We start from the raw sequence: 16,293 nt of genomic DNA on the forward strand, positions 1-16,293 counted from the left end.
TCCTATAATATTCCTGGATGAATGAACTAAATATTACAAAGATTTGGGTTCCTCCAAATTTATCTTTATATTTAATGTAATATCCATTAAAAGCTGATTAGGACTTTTAAATTGTCATAATTGTTAGTGTTACTATTAATATTTATATTATTAAAGCAAAACTTTTGAATTTTCCAATAAAAAATGGGCAAAGGATATGTATAGTAAGTTCAAATATGGATAAAAATAGATGTCCATAATATATGAGAGCAAGATACAAATTTGGTAGAGTCAAAGAAATGCCAATTTAAATTTTTTCATGTATTTGATAGATATTTTTTTAACTGCTTACTATATGACAGATGCTATTCTAGGCACAGCATGGAAAAAATAGGTTTATTTTTATTTAATTAATTAATTTGTTTGAGGTGGGTCTTAGTTGCACCAGGTGGGCTCCTTAGTTGCGGCTCGAGGGCTCCTTAGTTGCAGCTTGCAGGCTCCTTAGTTGTGGCGTGTGGGCTCCTTAGTTGAGGCATGCGGGCTCCTTAGTTGTGGCAGGCGAACTCTTAGTTGCGGCATGCATGTGGGATCTTGTTCCCTGACCAGGGATTGAACCCAGGCCCCCTGCATTGGGAGCATGGAGTCTTAACTACTGCACCAGCAGGGAAGTCCCAGAAAAATAGGTTTAGTCTATGTTTTATAACGCTCATCTAGTAGGGATTGAAAAAAAAATTTTTAAGTCTCAATATAAAATAAATTTATAATTATAAATAGTGATGAATGCTATGAAAAAAAGGAGCTATGAGAGATCATAATGAGGGAAATAAGTGTATCAGGAAAGATTTTTCTGATGAGTAAAGTGGAAGTAGAAATTAGGCCAAGAATTGGAGGAATTTGTTTTAAGCCAGGAGAACATGTGAGAATGCCTGAGACAGGAACTAACCTGGTGAGTTTGAGAGGATCCAGAAAGTGAGTAGGAATCAGATCATGTGGCATGTTGGGGTCTATAACTTTGTATTTAATCCTGTTATGGGAAGCCATTGAGATTATTTAAACAGAGGAGTGATACATTAGATTTGCAATTCCACAAGATCACTCTGACTGCCATGCTGTGAATGGATTGGAGGGGGCAAGAACAGATATGCGGAGAGCAGTTAGAAAGCATATATAGTTGTCTAGGTGAGAAATGATGGTGACTTGGGCTAGAATTATAACAGCAGAGAGAGAGAGAAAGAGAGATGTGAAATGTGATATTTGTTTTAGAGTATTAATTGAAGGAACTTCATAATTAACTAGGTATGTGAATGAGGAAGAATGAGGTGTAAAGAGAATACACCAGGTTTCTCTTCTGAGCAACTTGGTGGGTGATGGTGCCACTCACTGGAGCAGTAGAAAAGATACTGATTGGGGGAAATTATCATTTCAGTTGTTGAGTTTGAAGTACCTACAAAACTTTCAGGTAAAGATGTTGAAGATTGACTGAAGAAATGTGTCTAGTATTCAGGACAGAGGTTGGGACTGGAAATATGAATGAGAAGATTAGTGATTTCAAAGGTGGGGATGTGGATGTGGCTATTGGAGTGGGTGGCAAGTGCAGTGAAGAAAGGCGTAGAAAATGAAAAAATGAAAAATCTGTGAGGCTGGATGTCAAATGGCTCATTCATTTAGTTATAAGTGTTACTTGGGATTAGGATGGAGAGGTACATTGAGCCAGTTGTGACCAGAGACTGTTAGAGTAATATAGTCAAATAATATAAATATCAAAGGAGCATGGCTTTATTTAAGAGTAGAGAAGAAGGGGTTCTCTACTCTTCAGGAGTTCTGAAGAAGTATGAAGGAATAAAGAGTATATTAACTTCTTCACCAGACCTCTGAAGTACTTGAAGTATGGCAAAAAATGCAGCTTCCATTTGAGAGAGAAAAGCTGTGTCTTACGGGAGAATCAGGATTTGGGTAAGAAAGGAGGTTTAAGGCCAGGGTCCTAGCAATGGTTTGGGAGAATGAGGGATGTTTGGAAGTCTTTATATTATTGAATGGGAATTGTAGAGATGAAACTAGAAAGATTTTGGAGGGAGTGAAGGAATTCGAGATTGGGTAGGTTAGAATGATAGCACATTACTGTAGTATTTAAGAGTAAAGAAGTTGAGAGGAGCTTACGTTTCAATCACTGACCAAGAAAAACCCCTGTGACTGCACTGCTGATAATTTCCCAGGGGATGACGGACCTTCAGGCCTCATGGCATTCGCCTAATGTTATATTTTTATTGGGCATTTGTAAAAATAAACGTACACCTTAATTTTCTATTGTGTTCTATTTAGAGTTAATAAAACTTTGAATTGTATTCTCTAAAAACATGAGCCATGATGAACATAATTTAAATTTTTTTTGGTTAGAAGATATCATGGTTATATATTTCCCTTTGGAATTTTAATTTTTTGCTATATTTTAAGTCTGTCTCAAAAATTAACTTTAGCTAGAAATTATATCATAAACGAATAATATTCTGAAGAACTTCTGTGAACTTTGTCTCTACTGAAGCTGAGCTATAGTATACTTTGGCAGTTGATTAATTTGGCTTATTAATGCATTGTGATAGTAAGTGTATTTTGCTGGTCACTTCTGTGGGGTATTTTGTATAATGTGAGTCATAGTTTCCAGAAAATATCTTTATAATATATAGATTGTGGAATGACCTATTTTACATTGAATTAAAAATGTTTTAGGTGATGGAATTTTTATTGCCATTTAAGAAAAAATAGCTAAAAATGTCTTTCCATCTTTGTAATGAGCTTTGCTTCTCTTGGTCAGTGTTATATATAAATGATATGTGTGCACTGTATGTATATACACACATATGCAAGCATATGTATGCATGTCATCACTCTATCTAGGTGAACTCTCCATGGACACTTGCATACATTTTGTATTCTACATTTGGATGTTGTGTTGTATTAATGTCAATGGGCTGAAGTTGGTCAATAATGTTGTTTAAATCTTCTATATCCTTACTGTTTTCCCCCTCTTTGTTCTATGAAGTACTGAGAAAGTTATGTTAAACTATCATTGTGTACTTGTCTATTTCCCTTCTAGTTCCATTAGGTTTTGCTTCATATTTTTAAAAGTTTTGTGTGTATGCATTTATGAAGTTATGTCTTCCTGATTGAATGACATTTTCACATTATGAGTCCCTCATCTTGAAATCTACGTTGTCTGATGTTAATGAAGTCACAGTAACCTTCTTATGTTTAACATTTGCATGTTATAGCTTATTTCATATTTTAATTTCAATTTATCTGTCTTTATATTTGAAGAGTTACTTGTGCAAACAGCATATATTTGGATCTTTTAATCCAGAAATTTGTTACTTTTAACAGGAGTTCATTTATATTTAATTATAATTATTGATAAGGGTAGGTTTTAAGTTTACCATCTTGATATTTGTTTTCTATTTGTTTTTAACTCGATTATTCATCTTTTTTCTGCCTTCTTACAGAGATTAATCAAGTATTTAAAAAATGTTCCATTTTATTTTCTTATTGGCTTTTAGTTATACCTCTGAATTATTTTTGAAATCATTGCTTTAGGGATTATGATATGTATATCCTAAATCATTATCAGAAATAGATTGTTTTAGAAGTTTTTTTAAAATTTGATATGGAATTTTGGGTTGACAGTTTTTTGGGTTTTTTTTCCTTTCAGCACTTTACAGACGGTGTTCAGTGGTTTTCTTGCATCCATTGTTTCTAATTAGAAGTCAGTTGTAATTCTTATCATTGTCCCTTTGTATGAAATGTTTTTTCTGTGGCTACTTTAAACTTTTTCTGATGTGAATTTCAGCAGTTTAGTAGATGTGTGACTCTCTTTGAATTTGACTAACTTGGGCTTTGCTGAGCTTCTTGTATCTGTAGGTTGATGTTTTATACCAAATTTGGGAAATTTTTGGCCACTATTTTGACAAATATTTTTTTCTGCCCTATTATCTTTCTCTTATTATTCTGGAAATCCAGTTTTACATATGATAGGATACTTGCTGTTATCTCAGATGTTACTAAGGTTCTGTTTGTTAAAACATTTTTTCTTTTTTCAGCTTGCATAATGTCTATTGATCTATCTTCTGGCATTGACATCACTTAGGCAATGTCCAATCTACTGTTAAGCTCATTCAGGGAATTTAGGTTGTTTTTTGTCTTAAGTTTCTATTTCTTTTTTTTTGTGTGTGTATGTGATCTATTTTTTTTTTTAATTTTATTTATTTATTTATGGCTGTGTTGGGTCTTCGTTTCTGTGTGAGGGCTTTCTCCAGTTGCAGCAAGCGGGGGCCACTCTTCATCGCGGTGCGCGGGCCTCTCACTATCGCGGTCTCTCTTGTTGTGGAGCACAGGCTCCAGACGCGCAGGCTCAGTAATTGTGGCTCACGGGCTTAGTTGCTCCGCGGCATGTGGGATCTTCCCAAACCAGGGCTCGAACCCGTGTCCCCTGCATTGGCAGGCAGATTCTCAACCACTGCACCACCAGGGAAGCCCTGATCTATTTTTTATAGTTGTATTGAAATATAGTTACAAATAAAATTGTAAGATAAAGTGTACAACATTATTTGATACACATATACATTATTAAAGGATTCCCCCCCATTAAGTTGATTAACATATACATCACCTCCCCCCTTTTTGGAGAAAAGATTTAAGTTCTACTCTCTTGGCAAATTTCAATTATATAATACAGTGTTATCAGCTATACTCACCATATTATACATTAGATCCTCAGACTTTTTTCACCTTATAACTGAAAGTTTGTACCCTTTTACCAACTTCTCCCTATTTCTCCCAACCCCCCAGTTCCTCATAACCACCACGCTCCATTTCTATGAACTAGACTTTTTTTTAAGTTTCCACATGTAAATGGTGCTATGCAGTATTTGTCTCTGTCTGGCATATTTTGTGTATAATAATGCCCTCCAGGTTCAGGTTCATCCATGTTATTGCAAGTTATAGAATTTCCTTCTTTTTTAAGGCTGAATAATATTCATGTGTGTGCGTGCATGTGTGTGTGTGACATTTCTCGATCCATTCATTCATCTACAGACACTTAGGTTGTTTTCATACTTTGTCTATTGTGAATAATGATGCAACGAACATGGGAGTGCATATATCTCTTCCAGATAATGTTTTGTTTTTTTTTTCTTTGGATATATACCCAGAAGTGGGATTGCTGGATCATATAATAATTCTATTTTTAATTTATTGAGGAACCTCCACACTGTTTACCATAACGGCTATACCAGATTACATCCCCACCAACCATGCACAAAGGTTCCCTTTTCTCCACATCCTTGCCAGCATTTGTTTTCTCTTGTCTTTTTGATAATAGCCATCCTAACATGTATGAGATGATATCTCATGGTGGTTTTTGTTTGCATTTTCCTGATGATGAGTGATGTGGAGCATGTTTTCATGTACATGTTGGCCATTTGTATATCTTATTTGGAAAAATGTCTATTTAAGTCCTTTGCCTATTTTATAATTGGGCTTTTTTCTTTTTTGCTATTGAATTATATGAATTCCTTGTATATTTTGGATATAACCCCTTATTGGACATATAGTTTGAAAATATTATATCTCAGTCAATAGGTTGCCTTTTCATTTTGTTGAAGGTTCCCTTTGCTGATCACAAGCTTTTTAGTTTGATGTAGTCCCATTTAAAAATTATTGCTTATGCTGTCTTTGTTTTGCTATCAAATCCAAAAAATCATTTCTAAGAACAATGCTAAGGAGTTTATCCTTGATATTTCTTTCTAGGAGTTGTACTGTTTCAGGTCTTACACACAGTCTTTAATCCATATTGAGTTGATTTTTGTGTATGGTGTAAGATAGGTGTTCAGTTTCATTTTTTGTATGTAGCAATTCAGTTTTACCAATTTCATTTGTTGAAAAGACTGTCCTTTCCTCATTGTTATTTTTGGTTCCTTTGTTGAAAATTAATTACCATATATACATGCGTTGATTTTGGGCTCTCTGTTCTGTTCCATCGATCTATGTATCTATTCTGCCAGTACTATAGTGTTTGATTACTTTAGCTTTATAATATAGTTTAAAATCAGGAAGTGTGATGCTTCCAGCTTTGTTCTTCTTTCTCAAGATTACACTGGATATTTGGATCTTGTACAAATTTTAGGATTTTTTTTTTCTATTTTTGTGAAAAATTCCATTGGAATTTTTATGGGGATTATAATGAATTTTTAGATTGTATGGACAATTTTTAAATAGTATGGACATTTTAACAGTATTAGTTTTTCGAGTCCATGAGCATGGAATATCTTTCCATTCATTTGTATCTTCTTCAGTTTCTTTCATCAATGTCTTTTTGTTTTCAGCATATAGATCTTTCACCTCCTTAGTTAAATTTATTTCTAAGTACATATTTCATTCTTTGTGATGCTATTTTAAAAGGGCTTATTTAATTAATTCTCTTTCAGATAGTTTGTTGTTAGTGTATAGAAACACAACTGATTTTTTTAATATTGATTTTGTATCCTGCAACTTTACTGAATTAGTTTATTAGTTCTAACATTTTTAGGGCAGTGAAGCCTTTAGGGTTTCTATATCATATAGAATAATATAATAATATCATGTAATCTGCAAATAGAGCAGTTTTACTTTTTCCTTTCTAATTTGAATGCCTTTTATTTCTTTTTCTTGTCTGATTGCTCCAGATAGGACTTCCAGTACTGTGTTGGATAAAAATGGTGAGAATGGGCATCCTTGTCTTGCTCCTGATATTATAGGAAAAGCTTTCAGCTTTTCACTATTGTGTATGATGTTAGCTGTGGACTTGTGATATATAGCCTTTATTATGTTGAGGTATATTCTCTTTATACCCAATTTCTTGAGAGTTTTTATCATGAAAAGATATTTTGTCAAATGCTTTTTTGCATCTATCCAGATAATCATATGATTTTTATCTTTCATTTTGTTAATGTGTATAACACTGATTGATTTGTAGATTTGAACCATCCTTACATCTCTGGAAAATCCCACCTGATCATGGTATATGATCCTTTCTAATATACTGCTGAATTAGCTTTTCTAATATTTCACTGAGTATTTTTACATCTCTGTTTATCAAGGATATTGGCCTCTAATTTTGTTTTCTTGTAGTATCCTTGTCTGGCTTTGGTATCACAGTATGCTGGCCTCATAAAATGGGTTGGAAGTGTTTTTTCCTCTTCTGTTTATTGGCAGAGTTTGAGAAGGATTGGTATTAATTCTTCTGTTGATTTTCTAGAATCCATCTGGTCTTGGACTTTTGTTTTTTGGGAGATTTTTGATTACTGATTCAATTTCATTACTAGTAATCAGTCTATTCATATTTTCTATTTCTTCCTGATTCAGTCTCGGTAGGTTGTATGTTTCTAGGAATTTATTCATTTCTTCTGGGTTTTACAGTTTGTTGGTTTATAGTTGTTCATAATCATCTTTTATGATCCTTTGTATTTCTGTACTATTAGTTGTAATGTCTTCTTTTTCATTTATAATTTTATTAATGAGTCCTCTCTTCTTTTGGTAAGTTTAGCTAAATGTTTGTCTAGTTATCTTTTTAAGAAATCAGCTTTTAGTTTCTTTGATCTTTTCTATTGTCTTTTTAGTTTCTGTTGTATTTATTTACACTCTGATCTTTGTTATTTTCTTCCTTCTACTAACTTTTGGCTTAGTTTATATCTCTTTTTCTAATTACACCTCAGGTGTAAAGTTAGGTTGGTTTTTTGATCTCACCTTCTTAGAACTGTCTTTGTTGCATCCCATAAGTGTTGGTATGTTGTATTTCCCTTTTCATTTGTGTCAGGCTATTTTTTGACTTCCCATCTGGTTTTTTCCTTTGACCCATTGGTTGCTCAGGAGCACGTTAATCTCCACTTATTTGTGAATTTTCCAGTTTTCTTCTTGCATTGGATTTTTGCTATTTACTGGACATGCCAAGTATAATCCCTTCTCAGATCCTTTGCCCTGTTACCATTGCTTGAAATACTCTTTTTCCAGATATCCCATAAATGGTTCCCTCACTTTCTATCTATTGATAAATACCATCCTTTCTCCTCACCTCTCCCATTATTACTCTCTCTGACATATCAATCAGTCAATCAATCATATATTTTCATCTCCTTATCTTGAACAACACTGCCCTATACAATTTTCTGTGATGATGGTAATATTCTATATCTGCAGCATCCAATAAAGTAGCCACTAACCATAATGTGACTATTAAGTATTTGAACGTGACTGAGGCACTAAATTTCTAATTTTATTTAATTTAAGTAGCTACATGTGACTAGTGACTACTTTATTGTATAGTGCAGGTATGGAATGTATGAGAAAGGGAGGCTTGTTTTTTTTTTCTTTGATGCATCCCAGTAGCTATGTGCATGTAGATACTCTGTGTAGTAGATACTCTGTAAATAGCTGTTGAATGAATAGATGAACAGTGATACCCATCAATTCTGTTTATCCCTGAATTCTTAACTCTTTTAATCTATAATTGCGGATTGAACACTTTTTAGTCATCTCCAGACATTCCCAAGCTTTTAAGTGTTCAGCAATGGTCCTGTAGGTCCGTGGGACCTCCTCACAAAGTTCTGCATTATACATCAAAGATCCTAAATTGTATAAATTATATAAATTAGACTGAAGCATACTGGGCAATATGGGTTACAGATAAAGGAAAATGCAAGGTGTAGGAGGTGGTCTTCTCTATCACAGAGTTCATATTTGGCAAAAGTATTAAATGAATGAATCTTTTCCTTTTGTGTTCTAGCCAGGCATCCATGTGAGTCATGCTTTCCCCAAGACTAAAGAGCCCCAAATCTTTCCCTTTGCTCTCTTTATTCTCCCAAATAAGAGCTCTTTCAGCTATCCCTGAATATAGTATCCATGAAGTTTGAAGAACCATACAATAAGCTGCTCCCACTAGCCCATTCTTATGACAAAATCCTCATGGCTGTTATCCTTATGAAAAAGTTCTTATGGTTGAAAATCCTCATTGCTACCCTCCATAATAATAATTACAGTTTTGGAGATGGGCTTGGCAGTTAGATGCTCTTAAAACTTAAAAACGAAAGTAGAATTTAAAAGAAAGTTTGAATAACACAAATGTTGGGTCATTGGTTTTCAATTCCAGTGGAGCTTCCATGGAGCTTCCTTCAGGAATTGATACCAAGACCTCAACCCACTCATACTGCCTATCCCCAACATTTCTTCAACCATGTTTTATGTGTATGTGCTGTTGTGCAAAATTATTTTATTTGTCAAAGGGCTCAGCTTTGAAAAGTTTGCAGATCACTGCATCTAGCCCTTCATTTATTGATTACCTCAGTAAGACTTTTGAAAGAAGCCAGAGAGCAGTGAGTTCAATGTTGAATTTTCTGACAAAAGGGTAATCAATGTTGCTGATTCAAAGGTCATGTATTTGGTTTGGATGCAAGGAGCGCAAGTAATGAGATTGGTATTATTATGAAAAATTGGTGAGTAGGACATGTGTTCCTATAGGGTCTTATAGGCAGGGCCTCAAAAAGTAGTTTTGGTTTCTTTATATTAAGCAAAGATTGTTTTTGTAAACAGCAGGAAAACAGAGATCCACAGCAAGCTTTTCGATTATGGCTTAAAAAAAAGCACGAAGAACAGTTGAAAGAAAGAAAGACAGAAGAACTGCGAAAGCAAGAGGAATGCTTATTCTTCCTTAAAGGAACAGAAGGCCGTGAAAGGGCCTTTAAACAGTAAGTCAAAGGCAGGGCATTTTTCCCCCTTCCTCATGGTCATTTTAGAAAGTTATATAGTCAATAAAACTTAAAAAAATTGATCTCATTACATACCTATTCAATTTTAAAGCCACAGTTTTAACAATATGTGAGAAAATTCTTTAACTCCATACTTTGCATAATATCTATACCATTTTTTCAAGGTATTTTTCAATACTAAAATTGTTTCTTATGGCACCAGTGTGATAACCTTTGATAGCTTACCATTGATTGATTGATTGATTTGTTCATTTCTTAGAGAAATAGGCCAAAGATTGGTTACAGCTTCTCCTACACAGTCCTCAGGAAAACTTAATAAAGAGTTGCATTTATCAATAAATATTTTTCTGTAAAGAAAAGCAGTCAGGCTGAGGAGGAATATCTGTACAGACCAAATGAAAAGGAGATTTGGACACATATTTTGGTAATTTAAGGCAAACCTGGTCTCCCTTCAGTTGCCTGGGTGAGAGTCTGTATTACCTGGTTTATTCTGAGGAAACAGACCTGGCTTCATAATTTTGCCAGCACGCCTTGGGAGAGGGAGTGAATATTGTGTCCAGTTGTTTGAAGTTCACTTCTTTCTTTCATTTCTATCTTTTTTGCTATCTTTCTCTTTTTTAGTTTCTTTGCCTCCTTCTTTCCTTTCCTTCTTTAAAAAAATATCCATATCCCTTTATTATAACAGATGCAGTGAATGTGCATTGTGGAAATGGAGGGGAATAAACTCACATTTTATCACCCAGGAATCACTATTGTTAGCACTGTACTGCATAACTTCTAGATATTTCTCTGTACATATATTTACAGTTTTAAAATATAAATTGAGATCATACTGTATATACTGTTCTGCAATCTGCTTATTTTTGTTAATGATCTCATCTAATATCTAGCCTATAACCATTTTTTTCCCAATCGACCCCTAAATGACTACAGTTAATTTGCTCAAACTGATATCCAATTTCAAAACCACACAACATTAGATTATGAGGTTTCTTAAGTCTCTTTTATACTAATGTAGTTATTTATTTGTCTGGATTTATTTCTGAAAAAATTATATATATACACACACACCACGTATGCACTTTCATACCAGAGATGTGAGTATACAGTTATTTTTTTTTTTTTTTAATTTTTATTTATTTATGGCTGTGTTGGGTCTTCGTTTCTGTGCGAGGGCTTTCTCCAGTTGTGGCAAGCGGGGGCCACTCTTCATCACGGTGTGCGGGCCTCTCACTATCGTGGCCTCTCTTGTTGTGGAGCACAGGCTCCTGACGCGCAGGCTCAGTAATTGTGGCTCACGGGCCCAGTTGCTCCGCGGCATGTGGGATCTTCCCAGACCAGGGCTCGAACCCGCGTCCCCCGCACTGGCAGGCAGACCTTCAACCACCGCGCCACCAGGGAAGCCCTACAGTTATTTTTAATGTTATTTTACCTAAGCAAGTTTTATAGACTTAAATTTGTTAGAATATGGACTCTTCCTTCACCCTTTTTGATGTTTCTTATGCTTAGGCTTATTTTTCCATTTTAAGGGAGAACTATTTTATGCACTGAAAAGCAAGAGCTCTATAATTTCTCCACCAAGAAGAGCAAGGCGACATTTCTGCATGCTGGTATTCTGCATGCTGCTTAAGTAATGTTTTAGAATACAGTTAGTTGCAAAAAATAAGTTATTTGGTATCTGTCAAATACTTATTTGCTTAGAAAATCGTATTTTAAAAAAAAGATTGGACCTATGTCATGTAAAATAGTGTGTTTATTACTTAAAAAAGTTTTTTTAGTTGGCAGTTTCCTTATTAGACAAACTTAATTTCAAACATTTGATTCTAAATATGACTCTGCTTCCTTGTATGAGCCTTTGGTATAAGCCTAAAATTTTTCAGTTAATACTAATTTGTGTTATGAACAGAGCTTTTTAATCTAAAGAAATCCAATTTCTTTTGTCTGTAGTAATAACTTTATAGCATGAAGAGTATATTCAGGTTGATACTCAACAGGTCTGTTCATGTCTTTTTCTACAGATGGCTAAGAAGGAAACGGATAGAAAAACTAGCAGAGCAGCAGGCTGTCAAAGAAAGAACTAGGCAGCTCCGACTGGAAGCAAAGCGTTCTAAACAGTTGCAGTACCACCTATATAATATGTCAGAAGCCAAATCTTTTCGTTTTACTGATCATTACAGCTGAAGGTATCTATTAAATACTTCATTTGGAAGCTGCTGTCCTCAAAATTTTGGATATCATTTCTTATGGCCTGTGTGCTTTGGTCATACTCTAAATTATGGAAATGCTATTTATCTTTTGGTAATGTTGATAGTGAATTTATCTTATTTCTTTTAACACTAGAACAAAATAAATTTCTTCTCTCATAGCATTGTAATGTGTTATACCACCTCTTAGTCCATGCAAAGAATTGAACAACAAATGAACTCTACATTCCTTTACTTCTAAATTATTTTAACATTTCCAGCTGGAACGGACACAAAAAAGGGACAGATATCTATTCTTAGTTTCTGTTATCATTTAAAAAAAAATGCAATAGAACATTTCATAAGGCAGGAGGAGTGACCTCTTAAACAAGCCTGGTTCAAGGCCTGATACAAAGTCCTAATTATGTCAGATTTGAATTTGAATACCTATGGCAAGCTAAGCAGTAGGTTAGGCCTACTTCCACGTGTTCTTTAAAAAAAAAAAGATAGTAACAATTATGTATGCTATTTTGGGTATGTTATACAAAATTATCCAGCTCTTATTGAGAGTTTATATAATGTGCCCGGTATTGTTGTAAATGCTTTGCATAAATAATTTGATCTAATCCTTATAACAACCCTATTAGTCTTGTTTTGCAGATGAGGAAACCAAAGTACTTAGGTGAGCAGTTTGCTCACAGATGCTGAGATCTGAATGATTGCAAAATCCTTTCTGTTAGTTATATTATAAAGCTTACATACCTTGGTAGACATTTGTGGGTATATAGGACTATACAGGAATCCAGTGTGTGGGAGAACAGTATTCTTGATATGTGTAAGAGCACTTAAGGAGTGAAGGACAAAGGCAAACATACAAGTGTGATGGGGAGTGGAGAATTGCTGTAGGAGTTCTGTTAAAGCTTCAAAAGACAAGGTTCTTATCAACTGGGTATTTGTACCTTAATCACTTGACCCTAAATTAGAAAACACAGAGAACTATTCAATCCTGTCTCAACTTCCTATAGCACTTTGAGCATACACGAGACAATTTAACATTTCATTATAACTAGTCTTGTGTTGTTTAAAGTTTATCCTTAATGATAAAAACCAATTTGGCATTTAAATATTCCACAACATTTTTACAAAAAAAGCTGTTGGAATTTTCATAAGGATTGCAGTGAATCTGTAGATGGCTTTAGGCACTATTGCTGTCTTAATGATATTGTCTTCTAATCCATAAACACAGGATGTCTTTTCATTTAGTGCAGCAATGTTTTATAGTTTTCAGTGTACAAATCTTTCACCTACTTGGTTAAATTTATTCATAGATATTTATTCTTTTGGATTCTATTGCAAATGGAATTGTTTTCTTAATTTTCTTTATGGGTTGTATACTCAAAACACAAACATAGATGATTTTTGTGCGTTGATATTGTACCCTGCAACTTTGTTGAATTTGTTTATTAGCGCTAAACTTTTCTGGTGATTTTTTTTTTTTTTTTGCATTTTCTCTATATAGGATAATATCATTTGCAAATAGGTGTAGTTTTACTTCTTCCTATCCAATGGGATGCCTTTTATTTATTTATTTTTCTTGCCTGATTACTCTGGCTAACATGTCTAGTATAATGTAGAGTAGTAGTAGTGAAAGTGGGCATCCTTGTCTTTTTTTTCCCACAGTTTAATTGCTCTATGCATTTATTAGCTAATATTAATGCAGCAGAGGGGACAAAAGCTCACAAACACTCCACATATTTCACAAGACACATTGCAGGAAACAAAGTGACTAAGAAGGATCAATAGTATCCTAGGGTCTTGGTGGACGCATTTCTGGGGGAGATGGACCTCTTATTTCTGGTGGAGGGGGTCCTCATTCCTGGAGGGGGCATGCCTATTGGCATCCCTCAAGTAGGGGGGAGCCCAATTGGTGGGCCCATGGGTGATCGTATACCAGGTGGAAGAGCCATAATTCCTAGAGGTGGGGTTGCTCGACCAACAGGTGTGGGGGCAGTCCCCCATCCTGGTGGATATTGAGTTGGGGCTCCAGCAATGCTGGCAGCAGCAGCAACTGCAGCAGCTGCTACAGTGCCTCTTCCCTGTGGGATCATTACCTGTTGGGATGGCCCCCAACCCCTCAGACAGGGCCTGCTAACCCAGGAGGAGCCTGGGGAATTTGAACACCAGCTGGACCATCTCTGCCAGCTGCCCTGCCAACTCCAGGGCCTCCTGCAGCTCCAGCAAGTGGTACCCAAGCAATGCCAGTATCTTTGGGGGGGTGGTCGCTCCACAGTCATGGAAACCAAGTTCTCCCCACGCAGCAACACCTGACCCAAAACCCGTTTTTCTTCACGCTCTGCCTGCTTCTCATTCTTTGGCTTGATCTTCCTGAACTCATCACAATCACAGAGGATCAAGTTCATATGCTTGTCAAAAGCCTTGAAGGTGCCAATGAAGATCTGGCCATCTTTCAGGATACATCTCATCCTATAGTCAATGTGCTGCAGCATCTTGCTGCTCTTTCCCAGAGTCATGATTGCTGTTCTACCAAATCCAATACCTACAGGAAAGTTTTGGGATCCTTAAGACCTAAGGGAAGCCTGTTATTTTTTCTCTTGGAATCAGCTACCCAGGTGTTCCAATACTGCTTTAACTACCTCTTGGTGTCTCAGCTAAGAATGCCTGTCTCAGTTCGGCCTGGAAATCCACCACAGGTCCTTGCTGCTGCTGCTGAGACCACCTCGGGTACAGGCGACACTCCTGGTTGCTCAGCGAGGCTGTCCTTCTACGTTTGGCTTGGCCTTCCACCTCTGGAATGTGCTGTTCCATAGTCCATCTCAAGTGTAAGCAGTCCCTGGCCCTGCTCCATTGTGCCACTGGCCGCTCCTCAGAACAGAATGTCTCCAGCGGCCGTTCCATTCTGCCTGGGCATCCTTGTTTTGTTCTTGATCTTAGGAGGAAAGCTTTTAGTCTTTTAGCATTAAGTATGATGTTAGCTGTGGGTTTTCCATAAATGCCCTTTATGAAGTTGAGGAAGTTCTGTTCTTATTCCTCCCTCTATTTACTCCTTCTATTCCCATTTTTCTGAGTGCTTTTATCATGAAAGTGTGTTGGGTTGTATCAAATGCTTTCTGCGTCAAGTGAAATGATGTGGTTTTTCTTCTTTGTTCTATTAATGTGATATATTACATTGGTTGATATTCTTATATTGAACCACCCTTGCATTCCTGAGACAAATACCACTTAGTGGTATATAATCCCTTTACTATGATATTGTATTTGGTTTGCTAGTATTTTGTGAGGATTTTTTTCATCTGTATTTGTAAGAGAGATTTTTCTGTAGTAGTTTTTTCTTGTGTCTTTGTCTGGCTTTGGTATCAGGGTAATGCTGGCCTCAGAATGAATTGGGAAGTGTTCCCTGTTCCCTCTGCTTTTATTTTCTAGGAAGGGACTGAGGTGGATTGGTATTAATTGTTTAAATAGTTGGTAGAATTCACTAGTGAAACTATCTGGTCCTGGACTTTTCTTTGTTGGGATGTTTTTTGTTTTTTAATATACTTTATTTTTTAGAGCAGTTTTACATTCACAGCAAAGTTGAGCAGAAAGTACAGAGAGTTCCCATATATCCCCTGCTCCCTCCCTCCCTAAAACCTTCCCCAGTATCAACATCCCTCACCAAAGTGGTACATTTGTTGCAATCAATGAACCTACATTGACACATCATCACTCAACATCCATAGCTCACATTAGGATTCACTCTTGGTGTTGGGACGTTTTTGATTACTAATTTAACCTCTTGTTATAGGCTTGTTCATATTTCCTATTTCTTGAGTCAGTTTTGGTAAATTGTGTTTCTAGGAATTTGTCCATTTCATTCAGGTTATTTAATTTGTTGGTGTATAATTGTTCCTTTATTTAAATGAGGTTGGTAATAATGTCCTACTCTCATTTCTGAGTTTAGGTATTTGCATCTTCAGTTTTTCATAGTCAGTCTGGCTACAGGTTTCTCAATTTTGCGGATCTTTTCAAAGAACCAGCTTTTGATTTCCTTGATTCTGTTTTTCTATTTTATCGCCACCCTAACTTCAGTTGTCTTCCTTCTGCTATTTTTGGGTTGTTTGGTCTTTTTTTTCTAGTTCCTTAAGGTGTAATGTTAGGTTGTTGATATATGAACTCTTTTTTTTTGTTTGTTTAGCTCAGTTAACTGTTATCTTTATTATTGACACTCTTAAACCAACAGTTGCAGAGGTGTGCCACTAGTTTGTGGTTACAAGAGTGTATGTATACAATTTTTTAAAGTTTTTTTTTATTGTGGTAAAATATGTATTACCTGATTTATGATTTTGACC

General features: G+C 35.5%; 2 protein-coding genes and 1 pseudogene across 3 annotated transcripts in view; 1 reads left to right on the forward strand and 2 right to left on the reverse strand.

Annotated features, from left to right (window-relative positions):
* The window catches only part of CCDC181 (coiled-coil domain containing 181), a 48,195-nt gene that overhangs the window by 12,381 nt on the left and 19,521 nt on the right, over positions 1-16,293 (forward strand). Inside the window, exons 5-6 of one of the 2 annotated variants that reach the window (XM_061185744.1) lie at positions 9,589-9,743; positions 11,783-11,947. In XM_061185744.1, coding sequence (XP_061041727.1) covers positions 9,589-9,743; positions 11,783-11,945 — 318 coding nt within the window. In that variant the 3' untranslated portion in view covers positions 11,946-11,947. Of the gene's footprint in view, positions 1-9,588; positions 9,744-11,782; positions 11,997-16,293 lie in introns of those variants that run through there. The other variant, XM_061185745.1, reaches the window with a different exon arrangement.
* Positions 13,755-14,478, reverse strand: LOC133087989 (small nuclear ribonucleoprotein-associated protein N-like; annotated as a pseudogene).
* Positions 14,594-14,863, reverse strand: LOC133087012 (SNRPN upstream reading frame protein-like). Its single transcript, XM_061183789.1, has one exon. It carries the CDS (start codon positions 14,861-14,863, stop codon positions 14,594-14,596), a length of 270 nt encoding a protein of 89 aa, XP_061039772.1.

This window comes from Eubalaena glacialis, chromosome 3, assembly GCF_028564815.1.
Source record: "Eubalaena glacialis isolate mEubGla1 chromosome 3, mEubGla1.1.hap2.+ XY, whole genome shotgun sequence".
Classification (NCBI taxonomy): Eukaryota; Metazoa; Chordata; class Mammalia; order Artiodactyla; family Balaenidae; genus Eubalaena; species Eubalaena glacialis.